This window comes from Phacochoerus africanus, chromosome 16, assembly GCF_016906955.1.
Source record: "Phacochoerus africanus isolate WHEZ1 chromosome 16, ROS_Pafr_v1, whole genome shotgun sequence".
Taxonomy (NCBI): domain Eukaryota; kingdom Metazoa; phylum Chordata; class Mammalia; order Artiodactyla; family Suidae; genus Phacochoerus; species Phacochoerus africanus.
The window spans coordinates 28,448,781-28,468,358 of NC_062559.1; the positions used below are offsets into that span (position 1 = coordinate 28,448,781).

General features: G+C 39.7%; 1 protein-coding gene across 5 annotated transcripts in view; it reads left to right on the forward strand.

The window, feature by feature from the left end:
• CTTNBP2 (cortactin binding protein 2) overlaps positions 1-19,578 on the forward strand; it is a 154,147-nt gene that overhangs the window by 62,234 nt on the left and 72,335 nt on the right. For 2 of the 5 annotated variants that reach the window (XM_047763220.1, XM_047763219.1), the window contains exons 3-4: positions 3,936-4,160; positions 16,021-17,677. In XM_047763220.1, the coding sequence (XP_047619176.1) occupies positions 3,936-4,160; positions 16,021-17,677 (1,882 nt within the window). Of the gene's footprint in view, positions 1-3,935; positions 4,161-16,020; positions 17,678-19,578 lie in introns of those variants that run through there. The other 3 variants (XM_047763221.1, XM_047763222.1, XM_047763223.1) reach the window with 3 other exon arrangements.

Sequence of the window (19,578 nt, forward strand, 5' to 3'; positions counted from 1 at the left end):
TTCATAATTATAGTCTGTGTCTTTATAATGACTCATTTCCCTGAAATGCATTTCATTCTCAAGTAATTCTGATGCATAAACCAAGAAGTTATCTGCACATTCAGCTCTTCCTTTTTTAGGGAAAAGCCTCTTCAACCCCAGAATGATAAACATTTCAAGTCCTTTTTGGTTACAGGGCCTCCCTAAATGTTAATTCTTGTATATATTGTTGAGCTGCCCTTATAAAAAGTAATATGATACATTAAAAATCAAGTACTCAGGGAGTTCCCACTATGATGTAATGGATTAGAATCTGACTGTAGCAGCTCTGGTCACTGTGGATGCCAATCAGATCCCCAGCCTGGTGCAGTGTGTTAAGGATCTGGCATTGCTGCAGTTTCAGTGTAGGTCACAGCTGTGGCTCAGATTCAACCCCTGGCCAAAAACTGCCATATGCTATGGTTGTGGCCATAAAAAAATTAACTACTCTGTTACAAAGAAAGGTGTGCAAAGAAAGGTGTACTTCTTATAAGAATGCTAAAGAGGAAGTAAAGAGTAATAGTTGAAAAATCAGAACCGCTGCTTATAGCTTTAAGGATATAAAAAATTCATGTTGAATATATCTAACATATATAAACAAACTTCTATATGGCCGTAAAATAACATTATTACCTGGCATTTCTGAAAACAGACATGGAATTGGAGGTCAGTTTCATGTTAGTGGAGTACATGCAATCATCTTTGATTTTACCTGAGATTTCCAGGCTTTTAGGAACTTTTAAAAGAAAATGAAATCATAGTTGCGTATGTGCAAGGTGTCTTAGAGACAAATGAGGCTGCTTCATTGACCTTATTTTGAAAATGAAAGATACCAGGAAAAACTTACAGTCTATTAACACTGCTTCTTAAAAGAATCTAAGGTATGTATCTTGGATTTCATCATAAAGGTTAAGTGTCAGCCCATACTGGAAAACTAGATCAGTTGACAGTTTTATTTTGCAATCTTGTACACATGTAATTTTATTGTCAGCATAAAAAAGTTGCCCACATTTAATAATGCCATAGCGTGATTAATAATTTAAAAGCAAAACCAAACACAACCCAAAAAAGAAACATGCAGAACTTTTACACTGGCAAAAAGACAAAAGGTGTTAAATATTTTCAGACTATAAATATCTATTTAAACTGGAAATAGGTCTGTGATATATGCATTTAACTCATTAATTTTAACCCATTTATCAAAAATCCACTCTGATTTAAGAATGCCTTGTATGGTTAAGAAATGTCTTGAGTTACTGCTACCAATATTCTACATCATAAGATATGTTAGCTATCTAAGGAGAAATCAGGTGATTTTAATTGGTTGTTAAAATATAAGTTATGGCAAGGGACCCAGCATGATAAATACTGGATGCTGAAATGAAGACCAAGGTGCAGAATTTTCAGAAGAAATTTTGAAATACAGCTTTGACTTTTAAACTCCTTACTCACATCGAGGGTATTAAAAAAAAAAACTCTGATTTTGGAGATTAAAGAGAGAAAGATTTTTATGAAAGAGCTTTCCCCTGGAGAGAATGCTGTGCATCCTGCCCCATATAGTTGTTTCCCTTTATCTCAAGAAGAATGTGCTTCAAGCAGACTATTCAATGACTGACTTGGTTTCTCCGGCAGGTCTTGGTGCTCTGAGTGGAAGTGGGGCTGGAAAAGCAGATGTTCTGTGGAAATGGCAGAATCATGTTTGCAGTGGTTATCTTGTACACACCCAGGTTTTCTTTAGATGAAGATTCAGGAGTGTTTCCCATAGACTAGGTTGGGACATGGGCATCAAAAACTGGGAATGAGATTGATTCAGGTCCTGTTCAGTGGAGAGGTCTGGACAACATGGGACCAGCAAAAACAAAACAAAACAAAACAAAAAACAAACACAGGATTCTAGATGCTATATAACATGTGTATGCAAGGCTGGCTTCTTGTGGGCATGCAAGCTCTATAATAATAGAGGGTGGTGCATTTAGAAGGGTCCCTTACTTGGTTAAAGGGTATGCTGTTAGCATCTTGAAATTCTTAATAACTTTGGAACAAAGAGCACATTTTTGTTTTGTACTGGGCCCTGCAGGTTATGTCATCTGTCCTAAATTTGTGATTTACATTGGGGAAACTGTAGAGGTAGGGTCCCTAGCAGTGGGAAAGGGGTGACTTTCTCAAATCACAAAGCACTTCATTGGAAAAGAGTAGGCTTTAAATATTTGCCACACCCAGTTGGTAAGACTGATCAATGGACTGAACCAGTCAGACAGAATGCTTCTTTTCCCCTCACCTCCATCTTCATCATCATCATCTACCTCTGGTTCCTTCCAACCCAGAGAGGACTAAAACAGTTAGGAAAGAGGGGGAGAAGAGTGGTTTTCTTAAACACGTCCTTCCCAGGTGATACGGATCCTAGTTGGAGAAGGAAAGCCATCATACCACTGAAGCTGGATATTCTGATAACAAGTTGAGACTTGAAGTGACTACAGGAACTGTGTTAGATAAAGGTAATTAGAAAAACCATGGGGGCTTTCCCAAGTTTTCATCCAGGGGTTGGGGAGGGAAGAGAATACAAATTAAGAGAAAAGTAAAGGACAAAATGGAATCGCTTTTGAAACTGCATCTCTGCACTGTGATATACAGTGCAGAGATGCAGTTTCTCTGATATATACATTCAGTGTATTGATTGTATAATTGGATTTGAAGAATCTAGAAGTACCAAATGCTTTTTGACTCATAAAACACTCTGACTTTTAAGTTTAGAATGATCCTCTGAAAGCTAGCTTAAACTTAAGGGTAGAATTGAACTTTTCTTAAATTGTATTTCCTAATATAATTTGGTAATTGGAAAAGAAATGTTGGATTTTCCCACTTTTGCATTTGTGTTTATCTACTTCTTGGCTTGCTGATGGTGGTCTTAAAATGGAAAAAATTGAGTTGATCAATGCAGTTGCTTTTAAATTAAGGAAATGTATGTAATATTTCTTTAGAAAACATGTTTAACATTTTGGACAATTAATCTTGATTTATTGCAAAGTAATTTAGTTTTTCCACTGGCAGTGACATTAGTTTTTTCTAGTAGCTATTCCAAATGACCTGAGTTAGGAAAACGTTGCTTGTTTTCAATATATTTCTACTGCTATTTCCATTTTATGCAAAGGCCGTTGTAGGCTAATTATAGAAAATTGCATCTAGTGCCAAGTGGATGTGGAATTAACTTTGACACTGATGGACTGACATTTAAAGTGAAATGAGGTTACATTGTTTCCTGGGATTCTGTGAACTATATTTTAATGCCCTTCAGTGATGAGAAGACGTTTGCATCTTGCTAATTTTCTGGAGGTTTTTTTTTTTTTTTTTTCCGTAGTTGGTCACACTTGACAAAATGTGAACCTTGTGATATTTTTAGACATAAAAAATTTCATGAAATACTTTCTTCAAATATTTTTATAAATTCTTTCCAGGTATACAAAACTTGTAGGAGATTTATATTTTGGGACTTAACTTGATTAGGATTATGTAAAATAATGAGTTCTATAAACATTATTTTGCTTATTTTTGAATTTTTGCTGAAAGTTATTTTAATTGTTGCTATTTTTATTTTAAATGAGAAAAGACTTCTCCTAAAATTCAGATCCTTGAAGGAGTGGGCATCATGAGGAAAAAAAAAAAAAACTTGCAGCATTTATAATTTAAAAGACAATATTCTTAAAGGAAGAAAATTTGAAAGTAGACTGAATGGGATGGCAGTTTGGTCAGGGTTTGGGGTGAACAGTCCCATTATTTCTCACTCAGCACCTGACATTCCACAAAAGCCATTACGACAGTTGCATATTTCATTTGGAACAGTAAACACAAAACCTTCATATAAATACCATTCTGTATGTTTTCATTTCTTTCTTGAATTCATTCCTCTGATTTTGTTCTAGGCTCGCAGGAAGGAGGTATTTATCCAGGAACGGTATGGGAGATTTAATTTGAATGACCCATTCCTGGCACTGCAGAGAGACTATGAAGCAGGTGCTGGTGATAAAGAGAAGAAGCCAGTTTGTACCAACCCTCTCTCCATCCTTGAAGCAGTGATGGCCCACTGCAGAAAAATGCAAGAAAGGATGTCCACGCAGCTGGCTGCTGCTGAGAGCAGACAAAAGAAGGTATTGATACTTTCAAACAGTCCTTTGTTGTCACGCAGTGTGGAATGAAGAGATCGTCATCTTGTTTTGTTCTTAAATATTATATTTTCAAGAAGAGTTGGGATAAGGACTTAGAAATGCAAAGTATTTAAAAATTCTGGTTGCCCTTCTCAAATGTAGCTCAAAATAACACTAAATCATAAAAGAAGAATGGCAAATTTTGTCCCATATAATGGTTACTGTGATGCTTTCATTAAAATAAGGATTTGGGCTGGGGAGGCTTCCCTTTGCTAGTGCCATAAGACATGCTTCTTTGCTAGATGCCTGAGCCAGTAATGCCACCAGGACTGATCCTATGGTGGCATCCCCAATTTTATTCAGCTTCTGTCTTCAATATTTCTTTGCATTTAGAAATTATTTTTTAATTATCTTTTTGGAAAATGAAGATAGTGTGGGAATAGAATGAACGTTTGCATGGTGTATGCAATCTCACAACATGTCATCTTGAAGTCCTGGTCAGTCTCAGTCTCACTTCTAGGGTCTGATGGCTGTGTCTGCTGCAGACCTCCAGGCTCCTGCTCACATGTGTTTCATATAAACCAACCTCTTCACCCCTCCTCACCTCCCCCACCAACGCACACGTGTTTATTGCACATGAACATGTACTTCAAACAGTCCTAAGTGATAAAAGCTTACTGGCATCAGCCATGAGGAAGTAGAAGTTTAAAATTTGGCCTTCCAGTATGCTGCCAAGACTACCTACTGCCTTTATTGGAAAAGAGAGTGAGGAAGCCAGAGAAGGTAATGATGTCTGGTATGATTAAAAGTAAAAGTAATACGTTCTTCCAACCATTTTAAAGCATAAATTAAAATGCTGCTTCTATTTGTCCTTTTCAGAAGACTTGTTATAGCTCACATTTAACACCTGGTTAACAACTAACCTGAATGCACTACACTAGATAAATATTGATGATACCGTCATTGGACACGTGGGCTTTTTCCCTGTAATTATATCCTTGCATTAACATATGGATGCCGGTGTTCTGGTATGGGTGTTGAATAAAAGCAAACATTTTGCTCACTGTGTCACATGGTAGGAAACTAAAGCACTGGGTAAAATAGTAGAGAAGAATAGAGGGCCTTCCCTGCACGTGAGACCGAATCACGCAGTTTGACTCTGGACTCTGCAAACCCTCTACAAAGCCCTGCAGGGAACCACCAAGGTCTCTGGAGCTTTTCAAAAATCCCCACAAACCGCATAAGCAAGAGCCAGTGTATTTCAGCTGATGTCACTAAAGCTGATTTGTATTTCTTGGATGAGACTCATTTCAGTTATGTTCTTAACTTGTCAAATGAGCTATTTCATCATAAAGTACATCTGCTGGTTTTATGCTGATTTTATCAAAAATCAAGAAAATATTTTTTATTGTAGTTTTCGTTTAATATATAAAAATGCATACTTTCTTAAATTTTACTTCAGTTTTGCATTTTATCTATCACTTCTCTTGTAAAAGAAAATAAAAAGAAATTCATTTCGAGTTGAATCAAAGATTTTATTATCTACTTGATTTTTTTTTCTTTAATCAGCTTACATCCTGTTTGTTTCTGAATGACTGGATCATTTCCAACCTGGCTGGAAGTGAAAGGAAATTGTTTCTGTCCTATGGGTCCTGAGAGGCTAATATGAAATGAGCCAGTGATCTGTCTCCCACGTATAACAGAGATACAGGAGTCTTTTATGGCCAAATTCACCGGCTGTGCAGTCTCAGCAAAGGGTCTCTCTGATAGGCAGTGCTACCCTTTGTCCCTAGAGGATATTCTATTCCGGTAGATTGTAACATGTGAGAAGAGTTAAGGTTTGTACTCTTTATCGCAGATTTTTATAAAGAAAGTATCACAGTAGCTGATAAGCCCAGAAACACTGAACTCATTTGAGCAACAAAATTACCTGTCATCTTTACTCTTGAGAGTAAATATATTAACCAAACATCTTTGGTTCTCTTGCATGTAGAATAAATTGCAGCTTTAGAAGTCTAAAAGCATTAAGACACAAAAATCCATTATTTTAAATGAGTTCAGGTCTTTAAATCACTCCCAGAGCAAAAGTCAGGGAAAGCAAAGGTCCCATTATCTACAATTCAAGTGTTTATTATCTGACACCGGGCATAGCTCTGTGGTAATTCTAAGACATTTGGCCTGAATGCTGCTCTGGTTGGCCTCTCAAGGCGGGAGAAGAGGCTTCGTGCTCATTCATGCCTTGGTTCCTGCTGAGACTACTAATAGGAGGGTTAACTGTTTGGTAATTTTCGTGCCAGGAAAATTTGGGCAGGAGTCAATTTGGCAAATGGACTGAGCCTCAAGCCACTTTGAATAAGCTAATGCGTAATCATCATGGGGAACCTTGCCTCTGGTAATATCCCCCCCCCCGCCCCCCGACTTAAAGCCAGTGACCTAGGGTGGTTACTATTTGGGTTTTTATTATTTATCTTGTGCATCATCTGTTAATACAGTTTCTATTCTAATTTATTTTCATTCATTTTATTCATACTTAGAATAATTTCTAGCACTGAAGTAGGAATGGTCTTTTAATTTGAGCAGAGCCTTTAAAAGAAAGGAACCAAAATAATGAGGAAATCAGAAGGGAGCAGATTTTTTCCCAACCAGCGGGAAAACTAAAAGTAGCTCTGTGTATTGGATAAGAGCTCCTCCTATGTAGCAGCCCAATATAATGAGGTCACTTACATGACCATAGCTGTAACAGGCAGAATTCGTAGTTGCTTGGTGGTAAAGCCAGTGTTCGTTACGCAGAAACAGCCTTTATTCCTTGGCCTACAGCATGGTAGAGCTTGGCTGGGAGAACTAGGGGACCAGCTCTTATCAGCCAGCATCACTGACAAATGCTCACTCCAGATCTAGTCTGTAGTGGCTGCTACTTCTGCTGGGAACTGGATACTGAAGCTTGCTGACACCAGTCAGTATTCCTGCCATCACTGCTCTGGGTCTTGAGTGGTGCCTCCCCCAGCCCCACTTCTTTGCATCACTCACGTCCTAGTTGAAGCCTAGAGAGGTATAGTTGATTGGCCAGCCTTAGGCCCCATGCCCTCTTCTTTGCTACAAGACCCAGAAAGCAACTATTGGACCTATTTAACTACGGTAGGAGAGCATCATCAGTGAAGAATTAGCATTGGAAGGAGTTTCAGGTGCTAGACGACCAAAAAAATGACACATGTGCCAGAAAAGAACAATCAAAATAGTGGTCGAATTTATTTCTTATGCCTTTTTCTTCTTCTTATAAATAATTGCACTTTGTTTTGCCATTTGTATTCAATATTTTTTACTTCATTATGTAACAGTTTTAACAAAATATAAATTGCTTTCTAGACTTTCATTTAAAGAGTACATGGTGGAATAATATCTAAAATAACATCTTGAAGAGGATTTAGGATGTTTTGTATGTGAAAACTATTTTGAGCTCATTTCAGAGTCTGTTTTGTATAATTCATTATTGCATTTAAAAATGCATTTTGACCCCCCAGAAGCACTGCCGAGTGAGTAATCACAGGGAGCTAGAGACTGAGGTCCGCCGCTCTGAGCAGAGATTTAGAGAGAACAGTTGGCCCCATCCGTGTCTACTCATGTCTCTCCTGAAACTCTAGATTAACTAGAGGAAGGGGCAGATAAGAACTGCAGCGCCCAGACTGCTGACTGGTCTAGCTCTAGCCCCTATAAAGAAACAAAAAGATCTCTTACCGTATCTCATTATTAGGTTTACCAGGATTGTTCAGGTACAGGTGGGGGTGACCATGTGGAGAAGAGAACAAGGGTGTAGTGAGTGTTAAAAGATAATAGGGAGCAATAAGGAATCGAATGAAATATCATAAGGGGATTTTGTGGTTGTGACAGACTTCACTCTGCTTTCTCATTTTACAAATGGCTATAATTGCTTTCCTCTCTTTTCTCCACTTAAGAGTTGGAACTAATTGCCTTTGCATTGCTGCTCTGCTCCCACCTACATAGTTTTCCCTTTCATTCTGGAAAAACAGTTGTTTGGTGCCTCTTCATTGATGGCTCCCAGTCTGGGTGCTATTCTTGGAACAACCACCCCCTTTCTCACCACCAGTGAAGCTCTGTTAGTTCTTCTAAGCTCTTTCCACACAATCTGCTGCTTTTTACAAGGGGATCTAGTGATTGTGCTCCATGCAGAATTCTCCCTCATCCACTGCTTGAAAGTGGTTTTTAGTAGATATGACTTGGACAATAATAGAACAAAGTCAACTGGAACTTGGTCATCTATGTACATTGTGGTTCCTTTAATCAGAGTAGCTTGTGGTTGAGTTGGGAGGTGTTTATTCCTATCCCCTGTCAGGTCCATAGTCCCTGGATCACTGCTTAAAATTGTCCCAGATTAGACCAGTGAGAGCCCTTTTAAGCTGCTCCTTTTGATATAGTCCCATCATGCTTTGAGTACTTCCTATCTTCTTGCAGCAGAATTATTTTTTTTCTTACAGGCTTATCATGTACTTTCCTTATCCCAACCCCTGAAATTAGCTTCTACTCCAAGGAGCTATTAAAAATGGTATTTAGAAATTAATCTAGAGCTAGGAAATTATGTGTATTTATCATGTTTTTATACACACACACACACACACACACACGCATTTTATATACACATATATGAAATTTTTTTTTTTTTAGACTTTCTGCAATTTCCTGGGCCACTCCCGCGGCACATGGAGGTTCCCAGACTAGGGGTAGAATCGGAGCCATAGCCGCTGGCCTACGCCAGAGCCACAGCAATGTGGGATCCGAACCGTGTCTGCAACCTACACCACAGCTCACAGCAACGCCAGATCCTTAACTCACTGAGCAAGGCAGGGATCGAACCCGCAACCTCATGGTTCCTAGTCAGATTCATTAACCGCTGCACCACGATGGGAACTCCTACATACATATGAATATTTATCTATAGTTCTGTCTATATGAGACCATGGGTTCATACTTATATTGACACCCCTGCTTCTAATCCAAAACTGTAGGATATATTCTTGTCCTTTCTCTATTGAAAACTAACTTCTCTAACAGTCAGAAACTTGGCATCCATTTTACTTTAATATATTACTCATTTACTCAAGCCTGGAACATACAGAGAGTAACTTCAGAATTGTTCATCTGTAGCACCGTAAAAAACAAATATGTAAACCTGAATTCATTGTTTATGGCTTTGAAGGAGATATTTCTATGAAGTGAAATTTTCATTTTAAGTGTACAAATTATGTTTTAAAAATGCGTATACTTGTGTAAACTTACCCCTTGCAGGATAGAAAGTATTTCCATCCCCACAGAAAGTTTCCTGGAGCACCCCCTCAGTAAATTTCTTCCCCAGGTCAGGCAGCCACTGATTCTTATTTTCTCATCATGGATTTGTCTTAGCCCTATACTAGAACTTCAGGTAAATGATGACTGGAGTTAAATAATAAGCCTCCTTAAATGTACAAAGTAAGTCTTTCACCTTTGTTTTTCTTTATAAAAATTGTTTTGGCTGTTCTAGATTGTCTGCATATTCATAAAGGTTTAAGATCAGTTCGTTTGTTTCTCTGAAAATTTGCAGGGATTGAAGTTTTGTTGAGCCTTTAATTTGTTGAGAGTTGACATCTTAACAAACTTGAGTTTTCCAACCCATGATTATAGTATTTTTCTCCATTTTTTCAGTTCTTTATTGTCTCTTTTAGCAATGTTTTGTTATTTTTAGTTTAATAGCCTTAAATGTCTTTTGTTGGGTTTATTTCTAAGTATTTGATGCTATTATAAACACATTGTTTTCTCCAAACATTTGTTGCTAGTTTGCAGGTATTCAGTTGACTTTTCTATGTTGACATCATGTCCTGTAATTTTGCTAAACTTGCTTATTAGTTTTATGAGTTGCTTTGTATATTGTATATGATTTTGTAGGTAAACAAGCATATTATCTGTGAATAGAACCCATTTTACGTCTTCCTTTCCAAATTGCCTACCAGCCTTCTTCCTCTCCTTTTTTTCTGTCATTACACTGACTAGAACCTCCAGTACAATGCTGAATAGACGGAGTGAGAGCAGGCTTCAAAGGCTTTCCCTTTGCCTAAGGAGAAAACAGTCTGTTTCACCATTAAGTATGACGTTAGTTGTGTTTTTTTATAGATGCCCTTTATCTCATTGAGGTTGCAGTCTATTCTTTGTTGAATGGCTTTTATCATGAATGGGTTTTGAATTTTATAAAACGGTTTATCTGCAACTATTGTTGTGGTCATGGTTTTTCTCTTCTCTTAATATGATGGATTACACTAGTTGATTTTCAAATACTAAACCAACTTGGATTCCTGAGGTAAACTTCAGAGGCTCATCTTTTTATTACTCTTTTTAAATATAGTTGGATTCAGATTGCCTAATATTTTGCTAAGGAGTTTAGTGTCTCTGTTCATGAATGATAATTTCCCTGCAAATTTTAAAACAGTGCTTGATTGGTTTTGGTATGAAAGTAATTCTGGATTCTTACAGTGAATTGAAAGCATTTTATTCTATTTTCTGAAAGGATGTGTGTTAAGTTTGGCTTCCTTTGATGTGTGGTAGAAATCACTAGTCAATCCATTAGAGTCAGGAGTTTTCCTTGAGGAAACGTTTTTACTTGTGAATTCGGTTTGCTTTAAAGATAGAAAGCTGTATCAGTCTCTTACTCCATTTTATATCATTTCTTAAAGTTGTGTGTTTCAGGGCAATCGATTTGTTGAATTTATTGGCACAAAGTTTTTCATTGTTATCCTTTTAAAATCTATTCTAACACTATATCCCATCCTTTATTCCTATTATTGATTGATTGATTGATTTTCTTTTTGCCTTTTCTAGGGCCGCACCCACGGCATGTGGAGGTTCCCAGGCTAGGGGTCTAATCTGAGCTGTAGCTGCCAGCCTACGCCAGAGCTACAGCAACAGAGGATCCGAGCCACGTCTGCGACCACCACAGCTCACTGCAACGCCGGATCCTTAACCCACTGAGTGAGGCCAGGATCAAACTCGGAACCTCATGGTTCCTAGTCGATTTCGTTAACCGCTGAGCCACGATGGGAACTCCTATTCCTACTGTTTATAATTGTTTTTCTACATTTCTTATTTTCTTGAATATTTAACAATTTTTTTAATATTTAGCAATTGATCTTTTACATGTAAAACAACTTTTGGATGTGTTCATTTCTCTGTCATTTGCCTCTTGTATTTCATTGATATCTTTGTTATTTCTTTCCTTCTACTTTCTTTGAATTTGATTTGCTTAACTCTTTCTACTTTCTTAAAGTAACCCCTAGATAAATGACTCGAGATGGCTCTTAATTTTCTAATGTAAGCAATTACAAGTATGTTTCTCTCCATCTTCTGCTTTATCTGCCTTTAAATATTCCACTTTTACTGCAGCCCATAAATTATAATGTTATGTTTTTATTTTCAATCAGTTCCAAATATATCCTGATTCCCTTAGTGATTTCTTCTTAAACTTGTGTACTACTTAGAGGTATGTTTTATTTTTGAATTTTGGAGTGTTTTTAATATCTTATTGTGATGTATTATAATTTAATTCTGCCGTGGTCAGAGAACATATCTGTGAGATTTAGTCCTTTGTCATTTTTTGTAATTTTATAGCTCCACAAGTGCATCTGAAAAGACGACATCTTCTGTGCTCTTAGGGTATTGTGTTCCATAATGTCCATTAGGCGGGTGGTTTTCATCGTATTATTCAGAACTATTATAGTCTTACTGATTTTTTAATCTAGAACTTTTTGAGAAAAGATCCTTATTGGAGATTTGTATATTTCTCCCTTTATTTCTGCTTCGTATGTTTTAGTCATAATGACTCAGCTATCATTTATATTGTACTTTCTCTGTATATAATGTGTCTTTTTCTCTGGTTGCTTTCAAGATTATTTCTTAGCTTTGTTGACAGCAATTTTACTCTGATGTTGTCGAGATATGATTTTCTTTATATTTATTCTGCTTTGGGATTTCTGAGCTTCTTAGATTTGTTGGTTTTTTAACCAAATTTGTGAAATCGGGGGATATTTTTTCCTTTAATATATTTTTATTCCCCATTTTTCTCTTCCCTTTTTGAAAATCCAGGTATGTGGAATTTAATAACGTTGTCCTATAGGTCACGGAAGTGCCTTCACTTTTTCAGTCATTTTTTTCTCTGTTCCACAAACTGGATATTTTCTTTTGTTTTATTTCAAATTCTTCTTTTTTCCCCCTTCTCTTAGCACATTCAGTGAACTTTTAAAAAGTTTTTAGATACTATACTTTTCAGTTCTAGATTTTCCATTTGTTTCTAGTTCTGTGCAGTCACTGTGACTGTATTTTCTTTGAAAAGAGGGGCTTTAAGGTCCTTGTCTGATAATACCAGTATAGGTCATCATTCTTCTTTATTTATTTATTTTTTTGCACCACAGCATGTGGAAGTTCCCAGGCCAGGGACTGAACCGCGCCACAACAGCGACCCAAGCCACTGCTGTGAACACACCAGATCTTTAACCTGCTGAGCCAAGTCTCAGAGGTGACAGGCGATAATGAAGTTAATTGCTAAAGAAAGTCTGAACTTAAGCAGATGGAAACCTCTTCTCTTAGAGTGACGGGAAGGACATATGGGTGGTATGACTATAAAAAAGCCTAAGGGGGCAGACAGGATGTAAAGGGAGAGAGTTGTTCTGAATTTTCTTGATAAGAGTCTATTAGGGTAGACTGAGAGTGACTTGAGTGGTGACTGGGTGAAGTATTGGGGAGAGTGGCAGAGGCTTAAATATCCCCTGAAGGAGCAAATGGTAGAGGAAGCCAAACAGAGTTAGGGAGAATGATTGATGACTGGGGCTCAGAGCTCGGTTGGGTTTGGAGTCACGTGATGTAGGTGCATCAATTATTGTGATTTCCTCTGTGCTCTGCTATCTGCAGTGAGATTAAAAAGACTCGTGTTAGTCTGAGACAGGATTTATAAGGCATGAGTGATGGAAGAACAAAGATACAGGAAACGTATGGGTGCTTTTATAGGAGTATAGTTTTCTGTATGAGATTCTGGGATTAGTTGAGTTGATATCCTTTCGGAAGTCCTTTAATTTGACCCTGAAGTGTAAGATGAAAGTTAGCATTTCATAAATAAAGTGTGACGACCCATAGGGAAGAGCTGCTGTGGGCAGCACATGTGATGCGGTGAGAAAAACTTGAGGCAAGCAGAGCCCTAAATGAGTGCCAGGATCCTGACACTGATTAACTGGATGACATCAGGGAAATCACTAACCTGGCCTTTAGTTAGTTGTTTTGTAAAATGCAAGTAGCCCTTAAATTCTGCAACAGAACTTTTTCCCACCTTCACGGGTAAATTATGAAAATCATATTTTAAAAACAAGCTGAAAGTTAATTTGTGCTTTTTCCTAGGTTGCTATAAGAACTTGGAGGGGGTAATACAAAACATGTTCAATATTTTCTTAATAGAACTTTCTGTCTGCCTTCCAAACAACCTATTATTTGATGCATTTAGAAGAGTTAAATAGGCTTCAACTCTTAAGTCCAATTTTCTGTGAGGTGTCCAAGTGAATAAAATATAAATCTAGTATAGAATAGCAGAATTGTTCCCCAAATCTTACCTAATCTACTTATGAAGTCACCCACCAAATTTCATATAGTAGATTAGTGTATGTGTATGAACAGTTGTCTCTAATTATTCTTGAGGAAGTATATGTACTCCTGACCACCTCTTTTTAGGACCCACTGCAGTGCTATTCAGTGAGTTCTTTAAAGCAGGAAGAGCCCCACAGTAAATGAATCTATGGCTGTTCTTTTGGGCAGTGAGCCCTTCTCTCCTATTGGTCCCGTAACTGACTGAGGGAATGGAGAAATGGATTTAATGGGAAGAAACAGGAGCACGTCCTCAACTGATGGATCATGCAAGCATCTCCTTCCTCTGTTAGTGGTGACTTAAAACTGACAAATCATTATTGGCTCTCTTGAGAGCACATGGGTCTTTAACATCTGGGAGGGCTGGAATCCTTTCCATGTCTTTAATCACGTAGATCTGCTTCAGCCTCGATGAGCTATAAGGCCCTGTATGGACTACAGATCGAATGTATCGCTAGTTGGGCAGGTAAAGCATGTGGATTAGCCCAGCGTAGGATGTGTCTCTCTCAAGCACCTCATGGCAGATGTTCCCTGGAGAGACGTTAGAAACCTGGGCGAGGGAGTTCTGTTGTGGCACAGCAGCAATGGACCTGGCTAGTGTACGTGAGCAAACAGGTTTGATCCCTGGTCTTGCTCAGTGGCTTAGGGGTCTGGCATTACCATGAGCTGCCATGGTGTAGGTGGCAGACATGGCTTGGATCTGGCATGGCTGTGGTGTAGGCTGGCAGGTGCAGCCCCCATTTGACCCCTGGCCTGGAAACTTTGGTATGCCGCAAGTGTGGCCCGGCCCTAAAAAGCAAAAAAAAAAAAAAAAAAGAAAAAGAAAAAACAAAAAAGAAAGCTGGGCAATAGTGCGCCTTTTAGGCCTGTGTACCCAGAAAGGCCGTCAGTATTTGGAAGTTTGATGTTTCTGTGACTGTATTAATTTCCATCATTCAGTTTATTAAGTGCCACTGTGTGCCCGAGACTGTTCTAGGTCTTGGGGACACAGCAGCAAAGGGGACAAAGGCCCTGCCCTCATGGAGCCCTGTTCCAGTGGGAGTCGGCAGGTACTAGCAAAGGGTGATAAGCACAAGGATGGGGAGGACTGTGTTTTCACGGGGTGGAAGCCTTACTGTGAAGGTGACATTTGAGCAAAGACGTGAAGGAGCCAGGCGCCTGTGCAGTTGGGTATTTTTGTGCATATTAGAAAACCCCATACGAAGTTATTAAGAGGTTTTTTTTAAGTTCCTTCCCTATGTTAATCAATTAGGCAAATACTGCCTTTGAAAGCCTAAATCCTAGGGGCCTGTACCATGGTGAGCCTTTTTGTGAAGGAAAAGGTGCCCTTGTTTTCAGGCAGATGCAGCCCCAGTCCTGGGCAGACAGCGTGGGGAGTCGACAGGGTTGGGGCTAACCCTCTCAACCCCACAGCCAGTCACCTTCATGCAGTGCGCAAACTGCTTCATGCAGGAGCCCTATGTGACAGGTCGTGGTGGCATTTCTAGGCGGAGAGAGTAGCAGGATCCAAGACTCTGAGGCAGGGTGATGTTAAAGAAACGCCAGGAAGACCGTGTCCTGGGAGCTGAGTGAGTAAGTGGGATGGAAGGGAGGAGATGAGGTCAGACTTGGGGGTTCACTGATACTGATTATATTTTTTATAAGACATTTCTTGTATATAAGTTCAAAGAAGTTTCACATATGCTTTTACATGATTTTTATAGCAACTTACCATAAGCTCAAAGAAGATTTCTTGAAGAGCTAAGTAATAAGTACAGGAGTTTAAAATTTAACCGAAGTCTTCTGTTTTCATTATACAGTATCTCAAAGAGTAATAATTTTAAGGCAGTTAACCTTTAAAAAAAAAAAAAAAACCCACACCAGTTCCCTAACAGAGTTCTGTTTTTACAAAAGCAGAGCTTTCTGAACTCTTTTGTTGTGATTTGAACCATCAGATTACTGTTCTTTTATGTGGTTAACTTTAATACATTAGAAAATTCTCTGTTGCTGTAGATGTTTTTCATAAAACCACTTACGTCTATTTTCTCATTTTAATGAGCCTCTACAATGTCCGTCATATCACAACACATTTCAGAAATGTGGCAGTTTAGGTAACCCAAACCACGTAATTATTTAAAAATTAAGGAAAATCTCTCCACTTCTTGGGCAAAAAAAAAAAAAGCTTCTGCCTGCTAATCAGAGCTGTCCTGTGAATTTCTTTCAGCTGGAGATGGAAAAGCTTCAGCTCCAAGCCCTTGAACAAGAGCACAAGAAGCTGGCCGCCCGCCTGGAGGAGGAGCGAGGCAAAAACAAGCATGTGGTCCTGATGCTGGTCAAGGAGTGCAAGCAGCTCTCAGGCAGAGTCATAGAGGAGGCCCAGAAGCTGGAAGAGGTGATGGCCAAACTGGAAGAGGAGAAGAAAAAGATGAGTGTGTTAGAAGAGGAACTCTCTGCCGAGAAACAAAGAAGCACAGAAATGGAAGCTCAGATGGAAAAACAGCTCTCAGAGTTCGACACGGAGCGGGAACAGCTTCGTGCCAAGCTGCACCGAGAGGAAGCACACACCACTGACCTCAAAGAGGAGATAGACAAGATGAAGAAGATGATTGAGCAACTAAAAAGGGGAAATGACAGCAAACCCAGCCTCTCTCTTCCCCGGAAGACCAAAGATAGACGTCTGGTCTCCATATCTGTGGGAACAGAAGGACCGATGACAAGATCTGTTGCTTGCCAGACAGACCTAGTGACAGAAAATACTGACCCCTTGAAGAAGCTGCCTTTGACGGTGCCTGTAAAGCCTGCCGCGGGGAGCCCCTTAGTTTCCGCAAATGCTAAAGGGAATGTGTCCGCAGGTGCCGCCCTGGTCAGACCAGGTATCGACAGGCAGGCTTCCCATGGTGACTTGATTGGCTCTTCTCTGCCTGTGGCCCCACCTCCAAGTACAACCAGAATTGAGGAAAATGGACCGAGCACTGGCTCAACGTCAGATTTAGCAAGTAACCCATCCCCACTCCCCAGTAACGCCGCCCCACCCACTGTGCACACGCCAGGCCCAGCTCCCCAGGGTTGCTCACCAGCCCAGCCTCCACACAGTTTACATTCCCCGTGTGCTGGTGCGCCTCTGCATCCAGGTCTGAACCCACGCATCCAGGCGGCGCGATTTAGATTTCAGGGTAATGCCAATGACCCAGACCAGAATGGGAACACAACCCAAAGCCCTCCGTCCAGAGATGTCTCTCCTACAAGTCGTGACAACGTAGTGGCCAAACAGCTAGCTCGGAATACCGTGACCCAAGCACTGTCAAGATTTACAAGCCCTCCAGCGGGAGCTCCCCCAAGGCCTGGAGCACCCCCCACGGGGGACGCTGGCACCTACCCCCTGGTTGGTCGGACCAGTTTAAAGACTTCTGGTGTAGGACGAGTTGACAGAGGAAACCCGCCTCCCATCCCTCCAAAAAAGCCAGGGCTCTCCCAAACTCCTTCTCCACCACACCCCCAGCTCAAGGTTATCATGGATAGCAGCAGGGCCCCCAGTGCAGGGGCCAAGGGTGATAACAAAACTGTGGCTTCGCCTCCTTCCACTTTGCCACAAGGGATCAGGGTAATAAATGAGGAGAACCTCCCTAAATCTTCCTCCCCTCAGCTGCCACCAAAACCATCCATAGATTTAACTGTGGCACCTGCAGGCTGTGCCGTTTCAGCCCTGGCCACGTCTCAGGTGGGTGCCTGGCCTGCTGAAACCCCTGGACTGAACCAACCTGCATGTTCAGAAAGTTCCCTTGTCATTCCCACCACCATTGCCTTTTGCTCTTCCATAAACCCAATTAGTGCCTCATCCTGTAGAGCAGGTGCCTCAGACAGCCTCCTGGTAACAGCATCAGGTAAAGGGATTGGAATATTCTACCCTTCTTTAAGAATGTGGCCTGTCCTCCTGTCCTCTCACTTGCCTCCTTTCCTTCACATCGCATTGAAACTTTTTTTTTTTTTAATTTGGTACTTTTTTCCCCCTATTTCTTTCTTCTCTTTTTTTTGTGTCTTTCTTTAAAGGCTCCAGGGTATGGTGATTCATCTTGCTATAAGAATTGTGGTTTTGTTAATCTAAGTGCTTTCTTCTTTTAAAATAACCTAAAAGTAGTGGTTTGGAGCACATGGAGACCATTAATTTAGAGAGCCTGAAAGGAGGAAAGGCTCTTCCTTCTTATTAAATATTTATCTCCCAAGACTTCACTATGAGTGAGCCATCACCCAACAGTATGTGTTCAGTTCTGTCCCTTTTGAGATGACATTTGAAAGGAGGCTTTCAAGTAGTTATTAATATTATGGTCTACCTTAGATTATAAAATTGATTGGGTGTGTTCTGTAATAGGTGTAGCCTAAGTTGTAATATCACTTTGGCGTTAACTTTGATTAACCTCAGAAACAGAGCATGTGTATTTGGAAATCTCTGTCCTAGGTTTAGTTTATTTCAGAAGTTGTTTACTCTGTTTAGAGCTGCCATCTTCCAACACTCGAGCCCAGATGGACAACATAGCATGTGGGCTGTATTAGAGGAGGTTTCCATTGCAGATGTGGTTTATGAAGTCACTGAATCTAGCACTCTCAAACCAAGAGTCATCAAGACCGGGATTTTTCCCTTTTGTTATGCAGTGCTAGAGGAAGCATTGCTCTTGAATGGCATTCATTCTTTACTGAGTAAATGTGGCTCTAAAATAACGTCGTGGTGTCATAGTTGTATTGAAACTTTGCAGGGGTCTCTCTCACCCTAGGATCTTAGTGGTTAACAGAGACTGTTGGTTCTCATGAGAGGGAACTTTAAGAATTAAAGGAAGGTTTGAGTGGTGTTATTTATTAAATTTAGGGAGCAGGGTGGGAGTAAGAAAAGCAGGTACTTGCTAATGATCAGGTAATGACAGCAGTATAACAGGACTTATTTATCCATGTATAAGCTGTCTCCTTGAAATTAAGCTCCTCGAAAGGCTAGATTTAAGGGGCAAAGCCGGGAATTAGAAACAAAGTGGATTTTGATGTTGGTCAGATCTCCATTGGAACCTTGACTCTGCCTTTTACAGCTCTGTGTTTTGGATGATTTTTTCTTGAACTGAGCAGGTTTACTCGTCCTTAATGTGGAGCTTATGCTGCACATATTGGGGAGGGTTGCTAGTAGGAGGGTTTAATGTCATATCATGTGCATAAAACACGGTATTGAACTCAGAGCAGCATGAGTGATGAATAGAGATGATATTACTGCTTCAGTGATATTGTTGTTGAAAGCATTTTGTAAATTTGCTGTAGAATTGACTTCAGTATTAGCTGGTGATGTCCTTGCAGGCGTTCAACATTCATATTTTTTTTTAATGCAAAATGTTATTACTGAGTTGGACAGCCTTTCTCATGGCCTAAAACAATGTTAGCTCTTTCCCACAAGTTAAATCCAACCTCAGAGGAGGAATTTTTGCTACCATTCAGGAGAATCAGAGAATGTGCTGTAAGGTCTTCCAGTAGTCACACAACACAAGTTCCAAAAATGATTGGAGCACTGGCAGTGCTGTTGACATAAATGCAGAGACTATGGAAAATAGAAAACACTTCCTGGGATATGAATTTTGTCAGTTCTTAAAAAATAGAAAGCCAGCTTTGCTTTGTACCCTGATGCTTTGCCAGTAGTTGCTTCGATCATTGCTGTGCTCCAGAGTTCAGCTCCAAATGCCCTTTGGTTTCAGTGGAAAAGCTTTAAAACCAAGATCCATGACCGAATAACATTTTGTCAGCAGGATTTTAAGTT